General features: G+C 44.3%; 1 protein-coding gene across 1 annotated transcript; it reads left to right on the top strand.

Annotated features, from left to right (window-relative positions):
* The first annotated feature begins 406 nt into the window (after window positions 1-406).
* On the top strand, window positions 407-24,088 carry IGF2 (insulin like growth factor 2). Its single transcript, XM_083588145.1, has 4 exons — window positions 407-804; window positions 12,395-12,557; window positions 18,765-18,931; window positions 19,724-24,088. Exons 1-4 carry the CDS (start codon window positions 601-603, stop codon window positions 19,964-19,966), a joined length of 777 nt encoding a protein of 258 aa, XP_083444271.1. The 5' UTR covers window positions 407-600; the 3' UTR covers window positions 19,967-24,088.

The following is a 24,088-nucleotide window of genomic DNA, read 5'->3' as shown; positions in this document are numbered from 1 at the left end:
TGAAAGGCAAATCATTGTTAAACATTGGGTAGCCTGAAGGTGCTGACATCTCTCAATCCCAATAGCATTGATTTAGTTCACCAAAGAAATGTATAGCTATATATCTATGTAGCATGCATGCATGCATACAAGCAAACCCACCCTCCACATTTCCCCCTCTTTCCTGTGAGGGGGGAGGACGGGGAATGCTCTCCATGAAGTAAGAGCCCCCAACCATACTATTGGAACTTTTTTTTTTGTCTTCCAAATGGGAGTCTCAGGAGAGCTTAAAAAAATTAAAAGGGAGGAGGTTAAGAAAGGAGGGGGGCGAATGAGAGGGGTTAGATAACCTCTGCAATTTTATTGGCTGCTACCTTGATGGCTGGAAGTTTGAGCATGCCCATTGGATGGGTGTATAAAAGAAGGGACAGTGAGCGCTCTCAGTCTGTCTCCTCAGCTGTGGAGCAGTTAATTGAGGCTCTAGCTGCTACTGGGAAGCCCCACCAGCGCTGCCTCTGGAAACCAGACCCACGCAAAGAGGCAGCAAAGACAGACAGGCAGACAGAGAAAGAGAGACAGAGAGAGGTGGTGGCGGTGAGGGAAAGGAAACCTCTTAAATATATGCAGACAGACAGAGATTTCTTTTTCAAAAAAGGGACTTGCTATACCAAATACAGCCAGAGAACCCAGCAAAGCAGCCTCACGATGTCAAGAGAGCAGAGGAACCACATGGATGAATGCTACAGCCACCCAGCCTTGTTCCAAATCTGCACGCAAGAAGTTGAGAGCGGCGGCGGCAGCAGCAGCAGCTGTGGCAGTTCAAAGGTAAGGGGAAAAGCAAACCAGCCGGGACTTATCTCCCGTTTGCAAAGCAGCCGGGCGGACGGAGGGCAGCGAGCGGGAAGGGTGCAGGGCGCGGAGGGCAGAGCAGCAGCAGCAGCAGCATCTCGGAGTAGCAGCTCTCCCCGAGAGCAAAGCTGCCACATTCGTGCGGTTTTCCCCCCTGGGATGCGCTTTTTTCTTTTATTTTTGCGCGCTCCGTCTCTTTCTCTCGCTCTCTCCCGTCGCTCCGTGGGCTCTCGAGTTCACCGAAGGACACACCGATTGCAGAAAAAGAGAAGCCAATAGCTGGAGTCCGGCCGGGGATGGGGAGCCCGTCTTGGAGAAGAAGCACAAAAGTTTCTGCGCTCGGCTCCCGAGAGGGACGCGAGCACTTTTCCAAGTCCTGGGCTCCTTTGGCCACCCACAACTTTGCGCACTCTGCCTCGGAGTTGTGCGGTCCGTCTCCCCGCCCCGCCGCCTTGCACACCTTTTTTTTTTTTTTTTTTTTTGAGGCGGTTTTCCCCTTCTCGCAACGGCTGTAAAAGCGTTTTGCAGAAAGTTCGCGCTGCAAAGGGGACCGGCTGCACGGAGCGAGAGTTTGCATACTTTTTTTTTTTTTTAAACCAGCCATACCGCACAAACACACACAACTTTCGGTGGGCAGACTTCGGGTTAGCGGAGCAGTCAGGAAAAACAAACCCCCTAAGACCCCCGTTCTGCAATATTGGCCTGGGGACGCTAGAGGGACCCCGAGGGATGGGTCAGAGTCCCCTGTTTTGGACTCCTTGCAAAGGTTTGCACTCTTCCAGCTTTTGCAAGCGTCCAGCTCCGGGAACATTCCTGCGCTGTAGGGGCTGGGGGCTGCAGGACTGTTAATACCCAGAGCGATGAAACGGGAGGCAATTTCACGGGGAAGGGGCTGGTAAATCTCACTTGAAGGCGCGGGGCTGCACAATACACAACGGAGAGTTAGATCTGTCAAAGGAGACTGGAGGCAACCCTCCACTCCTTCGTCACTTTTATGAATGGAGGTGTTGCTGCTGGCCAGAAATTGTTTTGCAAAAGCTGTGCGCCTCGTTTTCTGCCCTTTGTCATTGTTATTACTGTTGTTACTTTTAAAAAAGCAACCTAGGGACATTTTTGTATGCCAAAGGTCTTAATTGCATTTATGGTGCTTTGAAATTAAATAGCCGGTAGTCCTCAGGCTGTATGTGGACCTTTTGGGTGGAGAACCGAAGGTGCCCTTTGTATTTTGCCTGTGGAGAAGTGTCTAGATGAAGTTAGGCGTAAGTCCTCCTACATGTGATTTGGAGATCTGGATTGCAATTCTGTGCACAGGGACATGTAAGGTCATGTACTTGTTTGCTGGACGGAACACTAAGTCGTGCTACTATTATTACTGGTATTATTATTACAAAATTATTGCCTGCTTTTCTCAAGCTGCTTAGAAGTGGGGAGGGGGTGTTTGAAGATTTGTGCATTTTGTATGAAGAACACACAGTTCCTTAGTCCTGGCAGTTAAATTCACTTCTTAAAAAAAACACTACAGCATGTTAGGTCTCTGAGGGATGAAAACACTGAGAAGGAGGGGTGTGGGGAGAAAACTGGAAAATAAAGCCCAAAACTGACCGAGAGTTAACTGCTGGCACATGGCCTTCTACTTTGTATAGATTATTCTTGTTGTTATTCCCTCTCCTTTTCCTTTTCTTTTCTTCCAACTGCTTTCCCCAGAAGTAATTGTTTTTGAGAAACTTGGAAAGGTTTTAGCACTCTGCTGAGCTGGAGGGATTTGGGTGACCTGAGGAAACTGTAGTTTTCAACATAACTGTACCAGCAGATGTGTCTGAACCGCTTTCAGCCAGGAGTACGCTGACAGGGTTCCTAATCTGTGGCTTAGAATGCTGAGTGTTTAAAAAGAAGGAAAGGAGGAAGGAGGAGTGGGCGGGGGAAGGTTTGCATTGGTGGTTTTAGCTGAGATAGTCGTAGGGAGAGAAGAGAGCGATGCTTCAAACCCTGCGGCTGGTGCTTCACTCTGCCCTACTGTAGACGACTGTTTACAACTCACTTCAGCACCACTAGTGTTTGTCAACAGTTGTTCAGGTTTCGGGTTTTTTCTTTTTACCCCAAGAGATTTTAGCCAGTCATGGCACAAAATACTGTCTCAACTCAACAGTTGAGTTGAGGGGTGTGTGGGGGAAAAGGGCTTCCCTTTGCTAATATCCAGATCTTTATTGGGGAACATGCAACGTAGCTTCTTGCAGAAAGAGACATCTTCTCCGCAACTTTCTTTAAAGTGAAAAGCTGTTTACCTGTGGTTTGCACAGAAGGCTGTTACTAGAATAGTTCTTTCTGACCTGTTGAGTGATCTACAGCAGCTCAAGGGAGATCAAGGGGAATTTACAGTGCCGTCTCAGGCAGCCAAAAAGCACTCATCTTTTATGGTGCAAATATTTTCTTAAGCTGTCTGTGGAATGGGTACAACAGAGGCATTGCCTGCGGGGAGTAAGGGCTGGAGGGGGGGAAGAGAATGACTTGTGTGCTTTAACTTGCTGTTACTATCTTGAAATTCTGTGCTGTGGCGGCTTTTAGACTGGCTGTCTTATTGTGCCAAGACGTTTTCTCGGCAAGAGTCTGTTTCGTCAAGTGAGCAGGAGGAGGCGGCTGTGAAACAAGAAGCTTTCAACAGGCGGGAATTTTGTCTTCTTGCAGGGCTTGGGAGGGTTAGCTACGAATTGCCAGGAAACGGAGCCAATTTGAAATCTGTTTGGGGGCAAATTGCGTGCCAGTTGACTCCAGCTCACCATGGACTTTGCTTGCAAGGGAGAGACGTAGCTCCCCCCCACTTTTCTTATTGACTTCAGGTTTTGGAAGCAAATGCAGAAAAGGAAAGGGGGGAAATAAAGAAAGTTGTTAACCTGAGCAACTGAAACTGATCAGTCACCTGGGTGAAGACTGACTTTTAAATCTCCCTTTTCCTGTCTCCTGCCAGATGCCTTTAGAAAGATTGTTCCTGTTTTTATTTAATGTACTAAATCTCTCCGCCCCCCCCCCCCCAGGCTGAACACCAAAGTTCAAGCAATACTCTTATTTCAGTGGTAAATGTACACAGATTGAGGCTTGGTGCCTGAATATGATGTTCCTTTGTGGCACAGGAGGCTGAAGGGGGAGCTTTCTGCTAGCTGAGTCCCCTTCCCCACTATCTTGTCTTAAAGCAAAGGACCATCTGACAAGATGCACTGAAGACTGGTTGTGTCCAACTAAGGTCACATCCATGCCATACATTTAAAACTCATGGCTTCTCCCCAAGAATCCTGGGAACTGTAGGGTACCCCTCCCAGAGCTACAGTTCTTAGCACCCTTAACAAACTAGAGTTTCCGGGATTCTTTGGTGGAAAACCAAAGAATTTCAGAGGCATGTTTTGGATGTGACCTCAGTTTAATGAGACTACAAATGGACTCAAGTCAGACATGCTCATTAATTTCAGTGGAACTACTTGGAGCATCCTTCCATTTAGCTGAGATTCCTGCATTGCAAGGGGTTGGACTAGATGACCCTTGGGATCCCTTCCAACTCTACAATTCTAAGATTCTATGAATACAACTCATTTTCATCAGACTCGGGTGGCTGAAGTTTGCTTTGGTTCTACAGGGGTATGTGTGAGAGAGGTTGCACAGAAGGACCGAGTTATATATAATTGAATGAAAACATATATGTAGCTTGTGTTGGTGCAGGGAGAGCCAACCCCCAACACTTTCCACATCTGAAAGCAAAAATAATAATCTGTGTTCTTCCAGCATGACCTGCTTTCACCTTTTTTAAAAATGGCATTTTGAAGGCCCTTCAGATAGGACTTAGATCAGGAATGGGAGGTGCCTTGTGGCCCGCTTGCTGTTGCTGGACCTCAACCCTGACCATTTGGTCCTGATGGCTGAGGCTCAAGGGCAACAGGTGGAGGGCCACAGTTCATAGAATCATAGAATCTTCTAATTGTAGCGTTGGAAGGGACCCCAAGGGTCATCTAGCCCAACCCCATGCAATGCAGGAATCTCAACTAAAGCATCCATGACAGATGGCCCTCTGTCTTCCACCCTTAAGTCAGCTCAGGTGAAGCCAACTTAAAGCAGCCTTGCAAATCAGTCCACAGACCTTCCTAGTAGAGCTGTTACTTGGAGAAATGTTGGTCAGTTAACAGCATGACCTCTTTACTCGTTTTATTTTGATGATGTTGATTTATTAGTTTATATGCTGCTTAATGCCAAAATGAGCTTCTGTCTGGTTTAAAACTATATAATTTGCATAGGAATTAAAACAGTAGCTAGCTCTTTTCTTAGTTTTAGACTTTGAAACCTAGAGGCTGCACACATGTCACTCCAGGCACCATCTCAGAAGCGGCTTTCCCTCCTGTGTGAGAAAGGAGGAGGGATGCCTCGTCTGATAGGTATACACATATGCCTGCATTGATAATTTATGGCATCTGTGACCTGAAAGGACCTGGCATTTATGACCTGAAACCACCATAACATCCATGCCAGCTTGCCTGGAGGCTATTATGACTTGGGATGCTGGTGACAAGGAAAACAGCTATGTGTAAGCTAGAGGAGAAGTGTCCAGTGGAAGCAGCAGACATAAATTAGACCTCTAATTTCTGATATTATGCTTGTGGGGTATGTGGCTTTGCTGTGGAGCTTTATCACACCACACTCCAACATACTGAAATCCAGGGATACATAATAAAAGTTAACACCTCTGTGCCTCTTGCCTTTTATTTTTATCGTTACCATGCTAATGTTTCAAAGCTGCCTTTTTTATTGTAACACATGGAAAGGTTCTTTCCTGTACTGGCAGTGTGTATACACACACACACACACACACACACACAGAGAGAGAGAGAGAGAGAGAGAGAGAGAGAGAGACACCCCCCACCCACCCACAATGGGGAATTCAGTTATTCAAGTGCTATTCCTTATGTAGCTAAATCAGAATTTAAAATAAATAGATAAATTATAAGGGAACTGGAATTGAAGGGTTGGAAATCCAAACAGGAACAGCCTGCACTACAACATTTTGTTGAAGTTCCTGTGTGCACCTAACCAATTAAGATCATACAAGTACAAGAGTTAAGGGGCAACTAGATGTAACTGTAGCAGGCCAATGTGACAGGAGCAGGTTGCCATTGCTGTACTCTAAAAAGGTGGAGAAACACCTGTAGGCATACAATGGGAAGCTAGAGAATCTTTTCCCCACTTATGTCCCCCCCCCCCAAAAAGAAGCTTCTTCCATTTCCTCCCAGCTGAACCTGGAAGAACCTCTACCAGGAGAAAAAAAACAGCTGATAATTGAAGCATCCTCTTCCCACCATCCTCTTCCTGTGATTTTTAAACCCTCCCACCAATGGCTTTATAGGGAATTGGCACAACTCACTCTCTGCCCATGACATTAAGTAGGCCCCTTAATATACACGGGCAGTATAATATTAACAGCGGGGTGGAATCTGAATTATAACTGTAAAAAAAAAGTTGCAGCTTTTATGAGCATTTGCTACATTTTAAAACGAAATGAATGTATTACAGTGTTACCAATCATGAGGCAAACAGGCCCCCTTTGCTCCCCTTTGTTTTGGTTAAATCAAAGGGTTGTGTTATTTTGGCATGCACAGCTAGTAATATAGGCCCTGTACCCACTTTGTTGGGAATAAGACCCATGGAACCTAATGGGTCTTATTTCTGAGTGGACTGGTATTGGTTTGCACTGTGAATTGTATAGAAATCACTTGGCATGTAGAACCATTAAGCTGGTCTGAGATCCAGGTACTACTGAGGAATGTTCCCATGTGGCCTGTGCTGCCCTCTCCCCATGCCCTTCCTTACAGTCAGCCCTCTCTTTCAAGGTGGCCTCAGGCACACAGGAGGGAACTTAACTGTGTTTATTTCCACCTTTCATCAGCCCAGACCTGATGGCTTTCCTGTGTATCCACTTGAGACAAATCCACAAGGTTGGAAATATCTAACTGAGGCATTTGACAAGCTGTGGCCATTCGTCTTTGATGCTGAACCCTTACTAAGGTGCTTACCCTGGTTCCAACCTGCTCCCCGAAACAACCAAGGGAGTGGAGTGTGGGCTTTGGCCTGAGTGCTTAGGAGCAGGGGTGAATAACCTGGCGTCAGATGTTGCTGAACTACATCACCCAGCATCCCTAATCGTTGGCCATGCTGGCTGGTACTGATGGACGATGGAGTCCCAGCAACTTGTAGAAAGCCACAGGGTCCTCATGTTGTTGCTGGGAGGAGCAGGAGAGCTTGGCAGCAAGCAGGCCACATGGCAACACTGGCTCTTAAGCCTGCTACTAAGCCCCTGTTATCTCTGCTGCCCCATTGTCTCTGGATTCCTGTGGAGTAAACACAAAGATGCAAGGTTGTTTGCAGAAGATTCATCTAGGGATGGGAAAGAGCAGGGAGTTCAGCACCCTGTAAACAAGGGTGTTTTTTTGCTCCCTTGCTGTTCTCAGCCTGGTCTCCTATTACATCGGCCTCTGGTGGTGAAGAAGGGAAGGGGGGGGAAGGGTAGGAAATCTGCCCAAGGTGAACATTGCTGAGTTGTATCTGAAAAGCGCAGCATTTAAATGTGGGAGGAGAGATCACAGGATGGGATCATGCAGGGCGTCCATTTTGGTGCTGGCTTAGGTTACAGTACAAGTACCAAACTCCCCTTTGCGCAGAGTTTATTTCAGGATGCTTCAGAAATGGCTCTCCTAACAGAAACCACCAGCAAGAGAATAATGTAAGTGTAGCTTGTTCACTTCTGGCCTAAGGGGAGGAAGGGAAGCAGCTATTGTGAGGAAGAGGGAATTCTATTCAAATGGAAAATGGATCAGTTCTGTGGTGAGGGGAAGCCATTCTAATTTCAGTCTGAACATTATCTGAAATTACTGCTGCTGATGACAAAACAGTTGCTTCCTCCTCTCAAGGTGCCTGCATTAGCTCCTGGGCTGTGGCTTGGGCAGGAGAGAATAGTTTAATAACGGGATCAAAGGACAGAGTGGAAAGTTGGTTACCTAGAACCATGGAAGAGTTCTCTGGCTGCTCACTTAAAAGTACCATTGACTTCCACTTCAAGAGAAAGGTGGAGATAAGCTAGCAGACAGAATATGTGGTGAGAAGTGAGGAAGTGGGGGTGAAATAGTTTCTTCATTTGGGTTTGCATCTCCCCACTTGCATTTTTCTATGCCGTTATCTCTGAGTTTTGCCAAGATATTGTTATGTGTGGGGGTGTCTGCATTGTTGACATGCCAAGCCATTTGAAGAGCCACATCACCTACCTCCTATCGTTGCAGTGCCCACATAGCATGGAGGGATAGAGTGGGGATGGCCAGAGTGGTGCCTGCAGGTGAGCCCAGAGGTCTTCTCTGGTGCCCACAGGGTCTTTCCTTCTTCCAAGTTAGGCTTGAAAGAAGCACTCTGTGGGATTGGCTAATAGTCTATTGGCCAATAGACTAGGCTGCAGTATGTGCTTGGTTACAATGTATGTCTGCAGAGATGCCTTCCAACCCCCCCAAATAACTTGTGAACTTCAGACGCGGATTCCAGTTTTGAGGCTTCCTGGCAAACACACACACACTTGTTTAGCCAGTTTGTCAGAATTAAGCAACTGCTTGTGGGCGACTAACTGTGACCAGGGTCAATGACAAGGTGGTTAAACTAACAACATGAGGCAGAAGTTAATTGGGAGCTGGGATTTTTGGTTGTCCTTATGGACAATGGAACACAGGACTGTGGCCTACACATGCGGCCTACAAGATGAGCCCAGGTAGGCTGGCGGGACTTTAGCTTCATCTGATGCAGCGTAGGTAGGGCTAGGGAGCACAGGTCACTACTTGGTTTGGGACCACGTGGCAGAATTTCTGCCTCTACTTAGCCTCTGAGTTTTGGGCAGTTCACCAAGTCATTTGTTGGCTTCGCAACTGTGGCACCCACCGGCACACTCAGGATTTCAACTTCTGGCATGTTCCCATGGACAGTTGGAAAGGCAACACGGTACTCTGAAAGCTAAAACCTGTCCTTGGTGATAGCTGCACTTACAGGTACCCATATGTTTTGCCCTGTGATGCAGAATGGGGCAATGGTTTGTTCTTAACCAGGAAAATGGCACAGAGACCTAAGCCCTCTCTTCCCTGGCAGCACAGTTAACATCCTTCCCCTATTCCACAGCTACAATCACAACACAGGAGATCCTGCTCACAGATCTCTATTTGCAACAATATCTCCTTTATTTTCTTTAAGAAATGCTGAATCCCTAGAAGGGGGAGGGGATAACAGTAACCATATCTGTAATATGGGCGAATATAGCAAAACGCTAAAATAGTGCATTGCAAACACCTTGTTACTGGTTGTTGTGGTTATTTCTTTGTTTAGAAGCCTGGATAGTCTGCAATACTTGCACCTTCCAGAATTAATATAGGACAGGCTAAATCTATACCATTGATTTGGACCAATTGCTTTGAGCAAGCTGAGCCTCTCTCTGTTTACAAAAATCACTTAGAGAGGCCACTTAGCCACACAGATGCTTGCATGCAGCACTGCATGCCAAATCACAGCAGCTCTCTAATAATGAAGGAAAATCAAATCACCATGTGTTGTAAACTGATAGGTGGTGTTGGTTTAGACTCGACTCAGTGCAGTGTTAACCATTAACAGAGGCAGAAGATGTTGGTAGCATGCACACATTAAACCATTATTTCATTGTGCTGCTTCCAGACTATATGGGAGGCAAAATAGGGGAACTGCAAAGGTTAACATACTGTACCAAAATAATCACAAATATATTTATCCCTCAAGGAGCTTATTTGTGTGATCCTAAAATACTTTGGACGGACACTGCTTTCATTAATAGATTTCATGACCTACAAGTTGAAGCATACACCAATTTATTAATATCATTATTCTGGGTCTAAAGGGGAAAGCATTTTAAGGTTTTTAATTCCAAGGTGAATCTTATGAAACAGCACTTGATTCAAGACCAAATCAAATTGTTTTGAAATAATATACCAAACTACCTTTGGGCCATCATTGTGTTGCTCCTGCCTAGTACAGCAATTATTTCCCTGCATCTGCATTGTGGGACTCCTCCACTGGGGACTGAGTCGACTGTAAGTTACTAGAAAGTTGGTAATCCAGGATAGGTGGTATGGATTAATGGATAGAAAGCCGGCCTTGGACTCTGTCTAGGGTCACATTAGAAAGCTTGGGGCTAAGCCAGGAATAGATTGAACTAGATCACTGGTGGGATTCATTCCAACTCTACGAAAGGTCACCCTGTCTGCCTTGTGCTGTTGTGAATGATGACCATACGTTAGCTAGACTTTCCAAAGAACAGCAATGCTGTCTCTGAAGGCAGTGTTAAGTCTGGTTTAAAGTTGTCCAGAGCAACAGTCTAGCAATTAGGGGAGCTCTATTTGATAGGTCAAAATACCCACTTTTGAAATTTATGATTGACAAAGAAGGTGCCCTGATTTCACTGAACACAAGGAGCAACGTGTTGTTATAGATGACCAAGTATTGTTTGAGGACAAGCTGTTGTTGAATTGGTTTTTACCAGGTGTTGCTGTACTTTAAAAGAGCAACAGATTGTTTCATTTTTTTTAATAACTGTACAAAATAACTTTTTGCAGCATACCACAAATATAATTACACACTTTAGAGGTCCTGCTCAAAAGTAAAGAGATGTCCCTCTTTACTTGTATGCCACTAAAGACTTTTATCAGTTGACACATGCTTGGTGAATCATGATATTCATAACACATTTGATTGGTGCAGTTATTATCGTAATATGGTTGTTTTGTGCTATTATATACTTGTATTTTATTGATATGGTGCAATATATTGTTATTGTTTATATTTGTATATCTCTCCAGTAGACTCTAAAGTCATTATATGGCACTAATTATATATATATATATATATATATATATATATATATATATATATATATATTTAGTACCTTTATTTTTGGCATAGAAACTTGTGGCCTTTTTGGGGGAGGGGAAGCCAAATGTCTATAGTATGGTGTACCTCCACCACAGGGTCTAGACCCTGACAAGCTTTTACACTCTCTCTTGTTTGGAAATGCAGGTAGCACTTCTGTCCTAGCCAAGGCCCCATCTGAACTATACATTGAAAGCAGTATCATGCCACTTGAAACAGTCACAGCTTTCCCCAAATAATCCTGAGAAGAGTACAGTCGTACTGTACTTTGGTTCTTTCTGGGAGTCCGTTTGACTCCCAAAACTGTTCGAAAACAAAAACGCGGCTTCTGATTGGTTGCAGAAGTGTCCTGCAGCCAATTGGAAGCTGCACCAGACATTCGGCTTCCGAAAATCGCTTGAAAACTGGAACACTCACTTCCGGTTTTCAATCATTCAGGAGCTGAAACGTATGAGTTCCAAGATGTTTGGCAACCAAGGTACGACTGTAGATTGTTAAGGGTGCTGAGAGTTGATGGAAGACCCCTATTCCCCTCACAGAGCTTCCCTCTTTCCAGGGTACTCTGGAAATGGTAGCTCTATGAGGGAAATCGGGGTCTCCTAACAACTCGCTGCACCCTTAACAAACTACACACCCCAGGATATTTTTTGGGGGGAGGGGGAGCCATAACTGTTAAACTGATGTGATACTGCTTTAAATATATAGTGGAGACGGGGCCTGCCTTGTATCTGGACTTGGGGGCCCTGCCTTGAGTCCTTCAGTGAAACAACTGTTCATTGCCTGGCTTCAGTTTTTACAAGGTGAACTGAAGTGGCTGCAGTGAGCTTTGTTATGTTGGTTTCTTCAACATATGTTTAATGGCAGGAATGTGGAACTTGTGACCAGATGCTGTTGGACTCCAACTCCCATAACCCTGGTGGCTGGGCTGATGGGAGTCAGTATTCTAGCAACATCTGGAGAACTTCAGGTTCCCCATTCCTGTTTATGGTATTTGTAATGTGAGCTGCTTGTGTATTGCCCTATCCTTGGCGTGTGTCTCTTCATCCCCATTGTCAATCTTGTCTGTTACATTTGACTCCTGATAGGCCATCCAGAGAGATCTGCAAGAGCTGAGGGAGGCATTCCCTTTCCCACCAAGAGATCTCTCTCTATGCTGCCTCTCTGTTCAATATAGAGGTGTTGCTTTTAGCTGACAATCAGGGAGGCCATTATCTCATTGGAAAGTCACTTGTGGCAATTTGATGCTCAGGACCTGAGCTCAAAATTAATTAACTCTCAAAGCAAGGCAAGGTGTCATTTCTTCCTTTGCACTGGAAGAACTCAATTTTGGGAAAGGTATGGTGGGAAAAGCCTCAGGCAAATGATTTAGTATGGATTGCAGAGTTAATACTAATATAGATTATACAATATTAATTACCTATGCTTTGTTGGGATTGCTTTGGTTTTCAGAATAAAAAAAGACCAAAGACACACACACACACACACACACACACACACACACACACACACTTATTTTGCTACTGTATTCCGTTTTCAACATTTCACAGCTGTTTGGATAATATAGACGGAACCATTCTGTAGCCATTCTTAATGCCTTGGAACATGTGTCTCTTAGGTGCAGAAGATGTGCACCTCCAGGAGGATACTGCTGCTTGCCCTCACCTTCCTGGCCTACACAGTGGATTCTGTTTCTGCGTATGGTGCTCCTGAAACCCTCTGTGGGGGAGAGCTGGTGGACACACTGCAGTTTGTCTGTGGAGACCGAGGTTTTTACTTCAGTAAGTATATTCTTTATGTACGGCCTTTGTTGATGTTGTTTTTATGTGGTGTATTTCAAGTTTTGAAAACATATACATGAAATACCATCTCAAAAGAAGCCCTATAAGGTAGGCCAGTGCTATCTTCCTAATACTGAGCAATGTGACAAGAACGAACCTGTATTCATCATATGTAAGTTACAAGTCTTTCCCTCATAACTGGTGTGTGTGTGTGTGAATAAAACGTAAAAGTTGAAATCCTTTGTCCACTGACCTGGGACTAAGCCTCATTAAACTTAGTGTGACTTAGTTTTGAATAGACATGTGCAGGACTGTGCTATTAGTTCTCTAGCTCTCCTGCACTCATTTTCCTCTTACAGCTCATGGGTCTGTAAAAGGCCCTTCCTTCCCTTGTTTGCTGAAGACCTATGTGTCCTGAGGGAAGGCAGAAGTGAGGGAGATCAAGCCAGGGAGCACACAGACAATGGGCTCCTGGTGGAACTGAGAGTCACCAGTGGCGGACTTGGGGGTCTCAAATTCACACACCCTGCGCCTCTCACCTTCCATTCGGCATCATAATGGTGGCACCCTTGAGGCTCTGTGCCCAGTGCAACTGAACCGGTTGAGCTCCCTTAAATCTGTCTCTGGAGTCACTCTACATTTTACATCATATATTTTCTAGTGTTTTAAAGTTGTAAATGCCCTTAGATGTCTTTTCAGGAAGGTGGTATATAAATCCAATAAAATAAATAAGAAACGAGAAGCAATTCCATCCCCGCCCATTGTTTACCCCTGGCAGTGCTGTTGGTGGTGAAGCCCTGCTTTATTGAGCTTTATTGCTTTGCTGTTGACTGGAGAGGCAGAAGTTCTGTGAGACATGAAGTCTAATCCCATGGATGCTGCAGCTAAACTGCTTAACCTAAAATGGGACTGGGGGTTATCTGAGATTAGATCCCTGTACCATTTTGAGTCAGAGCTGTATTTGAGCAAAAGCGCAGCTTACCTGTGTTTCAGAAGAGTTTTGCCTTGAATTCAGCCAAAGTTGAACTCTTTACCCAGCAAAGAGTGCCCACTACCACCAGAAACTTACATTGATGGGTAGCCACATACAATCTAATAATAATACCATCCTTAAAACGGTACTTTTGAAACCATCACCTAATTTCCCAATGAGAAGTCTTTAGCGAGCAAGGAGTTTTCTTGCCCAAGGACAAGTCCCTCCAGCACACAAGATGATGGGGTCTGTGCAAGTGTTCCTTCAGTATAGATTGGTTTATCTCTCAGAACACCAATGCGCTGTGCTGCTTATGTCATTCCCCCTTGCAACTACCACGTGAGATCGTTTGTGATTGATGAGAAACTGGCCACTGTAAAGCATTTTGTTTTTTAGTGACACAGAGGATTAAAAAAATGTGTTGCTATGTGGGAATCCGGTTGCGTTGCATTCTTTTGCACCTCTATGCTTCTGTAGCATTCTTGTATTCATGGTGCGCTGGGAATGATGAAAACGATATTGGAAACAATGAGGGTGCTCGCCCCATGGTATATTGGTACATCAGTTTGCACAAAGAGCCCTTTTCATGGACTGGCCACTCTTAGCCCACATAGCCTCATTATATATATGTGTGTGTGCGTGTGCGTGTGCACATTGCATTGCATTCTAGAAGTGCATGGATTGGAGCTAGTGGTTGACATTTTAAAAGATCAATGACTGAGCTCAAAGCTTGCCTACAAGCCCACCCACTTTGATTGGGACACCTTGCTTTTTAAGCCTAGATGTGATGTTGCTTTCTGGTTGCAAATCAGTGAGGGAAGCATGCTCAGCACACAACCAGAAGCATTCTCCAGTTGCTTCATATGTTCCCAAGACGGAACTATTGGAACTGAATCTGGGTTCCAGGACATGGATCCCTGACTTAATAACTGGGTATAATTCATTCTAGAGTTATCATCATAGAAATGACAAGCTTTTTTTGGCAAGGTGGTGGGAGGTGGTGAAGGATACAGAAAATTACAGAGTGCTCGTCAGTGAGGTCCAAGTGTTCTGCTGCAGTAGGAGAACAGAGGGTAACTTGGAGCACTTCAGCACAGAAAGACCTGCCAGTGTTTGCTGCCATAAACTAGACAGGAAGCATAGTATCTACCAGAGTCTGTATAGTAAGAATGCTGCGCGGCTCATTGTCCTGTCTGGCATCAAAAGATGTCCTTCCCCTACTTCCCATGTTGTAGTAGGTGGTCTGAAGTCTCCTCTGAAAACATTTTTAGAAGGGAAGTTGCTTTTTAGGCTCTTTAATCTACCACTATGTCCGAAGGCCCCAAAGGTCAGGAGCCCAGCTGAGGCAATTCATCATAGTCCTATTGAAGTCAGGCTTGCACTGAGTCCTAAGAGAGTTTGGCTCTCAGATGTTTTAAGTACCATTTCTTTCTTAGTGGGGGTGGGGATGCTGGTGGCGGCGCTGGAGAGAGGGGCTAGAGAGCTAAAAATACTCTCTGGGTAGGGCTAGGAAGCAGATACTCCACAAGAAGCCTAATTAGTATTTGTTTTGCACAATGTTTGCAAAACTAGTCACTTAAACTGCTGCAAAAATGTATGAAGGGAGATGCTGCAGACGGAACAGCTCTTGTTGCTTCCATATACCAACATCAACCATAGACACAAAATCCAGAACACTGATCAGCATTTAAGGAGTTCTTGTATGTATGTATGTATGTATGTATGTATGTATGTATGTATGATTATATCCCACCTTTCCCAGATAAGGAGCCTAGTGTGGCGTGTGGAACAGTGGCTGGTACTTGGAATAAACATTTTAGCTCTGAGGGGATTCCTCTCCACTCCCACCCAAAAAATTAAATCCCTCTCAGAAATTGGTAAGAGAGACCTGAATCTTCCTTCATGGACTAGGACAGAAGAGGCGTCTGATTTCTGTAAACAACAGCTCCTGTTTCTTCCTTTCCAACAGCTGATAAGAATTTAGCTCTTTCCAGCCACTTATGCTGACAAAGCACATTCTCTCTCTCTCTCTCTCTCTCTCTCTCTCTCTCTCTCTCTCCCCCCGTCCTGCAGAATAATACTAGGAAAAATAGGGAGGGGGGAGAGAAGCTATTTTGGGGGAGGGGTTTGGAACAATGGCTGCTGCTGCCCAGCCATCTGACAAAGGACCACTTGTTGGTGCCCACATTCCTTTGACAGGGGAAGAGAGGATTGTTTACACCCAAAGTCTTCTTCCGCTTGACTTGGTGCTTGATTGATCAGCCAGAAGTGGTGGTTAGGGGGCGTGCGAGGAAAGCGGGCACAGGTTTTGCTGGATCTTACAATTACTCGGAAGTGTGGCACATAAGTCCCTATATGCAGGCACATACACAAGACACTTCTTCCTTGGTACGCACATGTGCATTTGCAATACAATCCCAAACAACTTTGAAACACAACATAGGCTAGTTGCGATTCCTGTTTGGGGGGGGAAGTGGGGGCAAACGAAAACCCCAAGAAGGCAAGGGGGACTCTGATTCTTCAGCAAATTAGTGTCTAGCCACTGTGTCCGTGTCTGTCGCCTGCTGCTGTGTGGGTGCAGGATGCAGAGGCTGTATGTGCTGTTGAATGTGACCTCCTGGGTCTTTTCCTGAGAGGAAGCTCAAAAGATTGCATGACAGTGAATGGACCAAAGGGGCCCAAATATAGCTTACTGCTGAAAGTCAGCCAGCTTGAGCCTGAGTGATCTCTGGCTGGGGGACCTCCTTCTGTATGGGGCCCCAGTAACACCTCTCCAATAAGAAAAGCAGCCTTCATAATGAAGGTGAGTCAACTGAAAGGAGAAGGGACAATTTAAAGGAAGACAGCCACCTACTCTCTGATGCGAGCTGGCAGGGTGGGTTAGTGCCTAAGCTGTGGAGCAGAAACTGCCCAGGATCAGATCTCATTTTAGCAGCAAGGCAGCTTTAAAGGAGGAGTTCTCTCAGCCTCAAGGAGTCAGCAATGTGGGGGTGACAATGCTGGCCTACCTTACAGGGCAGCTGTGAGGATGGATGGATTGGTGCAAGTGTGCTTTGGACATCTGAGAGTTGTATATATGATTGCCCAAGTACTTTTATTACTGTGTGCTCGTGTTATAGACTTGCTTTGTTTCATCTTCTCTAGTTAGCAGCAAAATCTCAGTTGTCTGCATGTGACTCTTGCATCACAGACTAAGCTGTTGGGAAACTCACCGCCTGACAGTGTGTATACATGACTGCATTCTGGAATGAATGCTCAAACTAACCAGCGCTATTTGTTTTTTCCCCACTAGAAGTGCATTGCTTTCATTCATGGTGTGCAGAAATAGTTTTGATATAGAATATCCTTGCTCGCTCCCCCCCCTTTTTATTGGGGTGGGGGTGGGAGTCTTGCATTGAATGGAAGGATATACTGAATTTTGGACAGTCAAATCCCTGTCCAATTATTTAACAGGATAATTGGATAATGTGGCCTATCCTAGGAAATATTTGGCAGTAACCATGAAAGAGAAAATAGCAGATGACAGATATAGAAAAGTTAATTCATTTCAGGCCAGGAAGACAGAAACAAACACCCATAATAGAAAGCATACTGGAATTTTTCATGAAATGGCGTGATGCACATTATATTTTGAGCTGCAGAACAGTGGACACAGAATTGAGCATGAGTCAGGACAGCAAAGAGTCACTTAACTCTAGCATGTTGATGCAACGTACTGTACATTAAAATGAAAGGATCTTGTTTCCTGGAATGCTGAAAGTTGCGTATCCATTAGCAGCCAAAATTCCAGCAAGGTCATTTTCCCTTGCTGTGTTTCAAATCACATTGGCACATCGTCTACACATCAGTATGGTGAAATGTGTTTCCAAATCACCTGCTCTCTGTCCACATGAATGAGCAGAGAATGGGCACGAATGTCTTCCATTGGCTTCTGTTTTCAAATCCAATTGAAGCTGGTTTGGAGGAAAACACACCAAAATGCAGTATTTCTCAAGAAATTTCAGGACAGATGTGGCTGGTGGCTGGTGTCATATGTACACAGCTTCACAAACCAGCAGAGTGAGCACACTGGCTGCAGAGTTAAAGGGAATGTGTACACAGAGACAAGCACGGAAAGGGTTTTTTTTTCCTCAGGACTATCTCGCCCATGAGGCAAGGTGACACCACTGCCTCAGACGGCAGAATCCACAGGGGCAGGAGATCCTGATGTAGATCTTTACTCACTCCTTCTTTCTTAGTAGGGAGGGGGCATTTTGTGCTTCACCTCAGGGGCAAAAATGCCTTGGGCTAGCCCTGAGGCTCCTACAGTTAATAGTTGGGTAGAAGAAGAAATTTCACTCTTCTGTGCAACTGTTAAAGCTTCAGGAGTCTGGCCACTCTGATATTTGGCTACTGTTGTTGCTATTGTTGTTGTTGTCGTCGTCATCTTTATCTCTGGCAGGCAGCAAAAAGAGGTTCAGTGAGTTCTTGATGAGCAGCCATTGCAGAGTTGAAGTTGCAGCTTCCCACACTTTTATGGCATGCCAGTACTTTGCTATAAAATGTGGGATTGTCTGTAACATTATTTTGTACACTGCTCTGGCCCTGATGGCCTTAGGCTACAAAGTGGTTCATAAATAAATATTTTTGTGAACTGCTTGGGTGAGGCCAGTCTTAAAGAACAACGACAACAAAAGATTAGCACCCTGGTCCCCTTTCCCTCCCTTTCTGTGTTAACTAACCAAGGGCACAACACGCACTCCATGCTGATGACTGGGGAGAAGGGGCAGGATGGTGTATAGCTACCTCTCTGCCAGCCTCTGTCAGTGGAGAAGAGTGCTACCAATGGAGGGGGCTGTCTTTGTGGCAGAGTCCACAGCTTTGCCCAGCTTGATGCGAAGCTACTACTGGGGGTTCTCATTGGTAGTAGGCAGTAGAAAGTGCCAGAACGGGATGACTGGAGGAAGAACACCAGTGGCTTTTGAACTGCTGTGTCCAAAGCCCTGCAGATCTTGCAGATCCTGCTCCCTAAGCCCCATAGCCATGCCAGCTTGAACCTGGTGTAACAAAAACAAACACCAACCATTTGCACCTTCTGCCTTGGCTGGCATGAACTGCCAGATCTTTGGATGTAGTGGTAGATTTGCTGCTGTCTTTTCAAGGTTAGGGTTGCTTTTTAAAAATGTGCCATGTGCAAATAAATAAATGCTCTTAATTTGTTTTCTAACTTTAAGGTGGCATTTCTGCTATTACAGGTAGGCCTGTGGGCAGAAACAGAGGAAGGCTCAACCGTGGCATAGTAGAGGAGTGCTGTTTCCGGAGCTGCGATCTTAACCTTTTGGAAACTTACTGCGCAAAATCTGTCAAATCGGAGCGTGATCTCTCGTCATCTTCTCTTGTAGCCTTACCAGCACTGAACAAGGTAAGTGGAGATGCTATCTGAGTAACAGGAGGCATTTTAGCATTGGACAACCAGGAACCCGTATCTTTAGCATCTGCTGCTTTTGCAGTTACAGCAAAACAGTTTTATCTCTGCGTGAGGTGCAGATAATGTCTTACACACAAGCAGATCGAGAAATTGCTGGGGGTGGGAAAGAAAAGCAATATCAAGCAAATGTGTGTATCATTGTTCCTACTTTATATACACCATAAAGATAGCAGGGCCTTTTTTCTAAATATGCACAGGATTTTTACTGTCAGTGAGCACTTGTTGATAGGTTATGGGAGAAATGCTACTGAGCAGCCTTCCGAATGTGGAGTTCTCCTGTTCAGGGTGCCAGTGTGTCAGCCACTCACGCTCTCTTCCAAAGGTTGCCAGGTCTTTTTGGCCCAGCGGGTACCAATCAAATAGTACAGTCATACCTTGGTTGCTGAACAACGTGGAACTTTTACGTTTCAGCTCCCAAACGATCAAAAACCGGAAGTTGAGTGTTCAGTTTTCGAACGATTTTCGGAAGCTGAGCATCTGGTGCGGCTTCCATTTGGCTGCAGGACGCTCCTGCATCCAATCGGAAGCTGTGCCTTGGTTTTTAAACAGTTCCGGGAGTTGGAGGGACCCGCGGAACGCATTCTGTTTGAGAACCAAGGTATGACTGTAGCTGCTATTGAGTGGGGTGACATTTTATGGTGAATTCAAACTGTGGATATCTCTATTTCATTGATGCAGCATACTGATGTTCCACTTCCATTTCTCCCCCTCTTGCTTTCCTTTAAGGATCCCTTTCAAAAGCCCTCTCATGCCAGGTACTCAAAATACGACATATGGCAGAAGAAAAGTTCACAGCGCCTTCAGAGAGGGATTCCCAACATCCACCGGGCCCGCCGGTATCGATGGCAAACTGAAGGACTGCAAGAGTCTGAGGAGTCAAAGATCCATCGCCCCTTGATTGTCCTGCCTACCCAGAAGCCTCTTGTTGTGCAAACCACCACCTCAGAAACATTGGGCAGCCAGAAGTGAACTGTGATGAACAATTTCCAAAATGGACTCTTTATTTTTTATTTCCTAGGCCTGGCCTCACCCTTTTCTCTCTCCCAAACCAAGGTGGAGGGGTGAGGGCAAATGCCCTTTCACACCAAGGAGTAACCACAAGGGGCACCATTAACACCAAACAACTGACATAGAAAGAGAAACAGGATTACAACGTTGGCGGTGGCAGCAACAACATTTCTGTGGCATTGTCTTTTAAGTATTTTTTGTTTGCTGGTTCTTGTTCCTTTCCTACCCAGTATTCTCAGCCTTTACTTAAAAGGGACAGTTAAGGCACTTGAACTATTTAATATTGGGCCACTGCCTGTCAATTTACCAACCAATGAAGACAGAGAAAGAGAAAACAATGATATTGAAAGAAGCCCAGTTTATGTCTGTATTGACAATAAAAGTGAAGTTGGGGTGGGGGGTTGGAGTGGAATATCTGAAGGTTTAAAATTTTGGCCTCATTTTCATCCCACTAGTTTTTTTCCTTTGGAAATCACAAGTCTACAGTATGTGTTTGAGACTTCTTCTTCATTTTTTTCCATGTTTTAAAAGCCAGAGAAGAAATGATGAGGCCCACTACCTTTTTTTAAATTACACAATTCCAAATGTACTTGCACCTTTAAAAATCACCGATGAAGTGAGAGTATGTGAACGTTAAGTTCACTTTAATGGAGGAGGCGTCTGCATTGCACATTTGCCACAGATTTAGTTGAATTATATAAGATATATATTATATATAACTTTTTTTGGCAGAAAAAGCACTATTTTTAATGGGACCATTTTTGTGTGTGTGTGTGTATGTGTGTATGTAGTAACTGAAGAGGGATTGTAATGTTTAAATGTTGTTATGGTGCTAATGTAAGTTGGAAAAGGGGAAAATGAACCCAGAAAATTAGAAGAGGGTGGGGTGGGAAGGACAAGATCTCGAATACTGAACTTGAAATTTTTTAGCTTTTCGTTTTAGGAAAGTGTGATAAGTGTGTTCTTTTTTTTTTCTCTTCTGAAATATAGCTTGGTCATGACCATATGAGCTAATTGCCTTTCACTCATATACACAAAATGCATGCACATGCAGAAACACAATAATACATCTATATGCATTTTAGATCAAAATATTTTTTTCTTAAGTCCTTCACTCATTCCCTGATACCCAGAGCATGCCAAGTGCAAAGGCATATGCATGTGCTTTGTGAGTTACCTGATTCTGTTCCATGGAAGCAATCATTGTACATAGAGTACTCATTTTTGGCGTTTGCAGCCTGAGAGTCACCATCCTCCTACCAAGGTGTTTTAAATCAATTTTCTGGCCACCTCTGCCATCTTCTCTCTGATGCAATGCCATTTTTCTGGAAAGCGACTCTTAGCATCTATCAGGTTTGGCAAGAACGTAGATTTGTTGTTGCCCAATCGAGCCTTATTAGGAGAAATGGCTCAAAACAATTGACCATCTCCTTATCTTACTTCTGCTTCTGCTTCCTTCTTCCCTGTCAAAAGGGGAAGGTGCAATTCTTTTGAAGGCTCTCTTGCGCCATCCCATAATGACAGCAATAACAACCACTTAAAGCACCAAGTTTCCCCTTTCCCTGCTAGAGTGAGGGAGAAGTTTTTGGGGGAGGGGGTTAGTACAAAAACTCCAGAGGAAAAGGAGGTAACCTAACAAATTTGAAGGAAAGGTTGTTCTTCACTGCCTCATAGCACCTGAGGGACAGGAGAGAGTTGATGCATCAAGGACTGGAACTTTTAAAACCCAATTATCTGCTCAAAACTCAAGGCTTAATTGGAGAGGTATGAAGAAGGTGGTATAAAAAAATAATAATCAAATGTTCTATAGTCAATCACTTGGCTTATCTAGAACCATAAAAGCAATGCCACATATATAAATTGCATAGAAAAAGGGGAACGTCTTATCAGTGCTGTACCTGCTTTGCCTTATATCTATATATCTACATTTAAAGAACATAAAGATTACTTGAATTTTTTTTGAAGAAAGGGTAAGGTGTTTTTTTTTTAAAAAAATGTTATCAGTTTTTAAATTGTTGCAATCTTGAGCCATGAAACATTTGGGGATTTTTTTTTGTTTTCCATGGCCCTGCACACCACAAAAATATGCTCCTTAATCATTTACAAAGGAGCGGGGAAATACACAGCTCAGATGAAAATGTTTTGGGGTTGGGTGGGGTGGAGTGGGGAAAACAAAAGAGGTGTTTTTTTTTAAAAAAAGTTTCCAACACAGAAGCTTTCATAGAAGCTCTTTACCAAAAGTCCCCCTTTGATTTTTGTTTTTTTAAGGTGACAAGTAAAATAGTCGCTCAAAGATGATCAAGCTGCCTTTATAGCTTTCTATATATGCTTTGGTAGAGGGAACAGGGATGATCTTTTTTTTTGAGAGTGAGGAAAGAGCAAAGGGAATTTTATATATAGTCTGGGCTGAGTTCTTAACAAAGCAAGCCCAGATACTGCAAAGCAATTAAGTACCTGCATGCTTTGAGCTTACGGCATATTAGTCCAAGTCAGTGGAATGTCCACAAAGTTAATACATGCTCAAATGCTTGTCAGCTTGTGGGTGAGAGGCGAGGAGTCTCAACAGACAACACGGAGTGAAGGGGCACATGTAAATGTTTCGTGAAGGAAAGTGTATGTTTATAAATTGGCTTTGGAACACTTGCGTCTTGCAGGCTGGTTCACTGCCCCCCTCACAGTTGATTTCTTCCCCCTCCACCTTGTGTAATCATTTACCTTAGTACCTGGTAAAGTTAAGCGTTTTTATCATACCTTGCCAAAACTTTTCAAAAAGCAAGGCAAATGTAAATTCAGGGCCTGATCAGTCAACATGTTAGGCCCAAATTCCAGGATAATAAATCCCAGGAAGTTTAGAATTTTGGTATACTCTAGAGAGGCATATTTTTTGAGTGAGTTCCCACATTGATTTCTTTGAATTGGATCCAAGCCTAAACTGTGCACAGGAAGTAGAGCTGCGTATTATATAGACAAGACTTTCCCCGAACATGATCAAAACTTATATAGCATCTTGGCTGTTGGGCTTTCTTTTTCCAGGCTTGCATGCACTCTCTTTAATGCTTCACTCCTATGTGTGCATACTTTGGTTCCTTGCGAGTAAACATACATAGGCCTTGGTCTGCCTGCTTTATACAAAAATAGTGGCAATGCAACCAAAGGAAATGTGTTCGCGTACTGGGATAGTTGAGTATACCCTACGGAACACTCAGTTGGTTGTTCGAATCACCCAGGTGCCTTGGGAACTACTAAACTTACAACACTGTTCAACAACCTGCTGACCCAAGAGACCTACAGAATCTGTACTAAGGCATGTAATGTTTGAATGAGTGGTTGATGGGTATTGATGTCTTCAAGCCTTCTGTTGCAGTGAGCAAAAGTGTAACTGTTTTTGTGAGGTTGCTCTTCCACTACAAGCGTAATCGTGGAAATGGACCCCTGCTGAAGAGCAACCAAATCAAGGATGGCTATTTTTTTTCATAGTAGAAGCCTGTCTGAGCACAACCCGCTAGGAGTTAGATGTAAAAATACCTTTATCGGTGTAACACAACTGATTCTTGGGGCATTTGTCGTTTACAAACTAGTGTTTTGTTCTGGGGTGGTTTTTTTTGGGGGGGGAGGGTTAAAAATGGACACACAAACACTGCTGAAACACATACTGGTCTGTTTTCTTCCAACCTCTGGTGCAAAGCCACAATGCTTGAGGGAGGGAGTCTGGTTCCCCCAACTGGTTCCACAGTCTTACTGGCCCATAAAGAGCTTCATCCATTTCATCCTGCCTGTTTGCAAAGGCTCAGACTTTTGGTGATGGACCTAGCTGCCTCTGCACTAAATGAAGGGAAGAATTGTATTTGTTGTTTTTTTAAAAAAAGAAAAAAATGTTCTTGTTTTTTTGTCATATGTATTATTGTCTGCTCAAGTTTTATATGGCGGGGAGGGAGTGGGGAAGGGGGGGGAATGGGTGTTGATGTATCTTGAAATATTTCACTTGTGTGCACTCAATATGCAAGAGTCAAACTGCCCGGATTATGCACCTATTGTACTTTTCATTCGTAATACAGTATCAATAAAGCAATCGGCTACAATGTT

This window comes from Podarcis filfolensis, assembly GCF_964270895.1.
Source record: "Podarcis filfolensis genome assembly, chromosome: 1".
NCBI lineage: Eukaryota > Metazoa > Chordata > Lepidosauria > Squamata > Lacertidae > Podarcis > Podarcis filfolensis.
The sequence above is the reverse complement of the archived record's forward strand: the minus strand, read 5'-3'. Positions and strand labels throughout refer to the sequence as shown.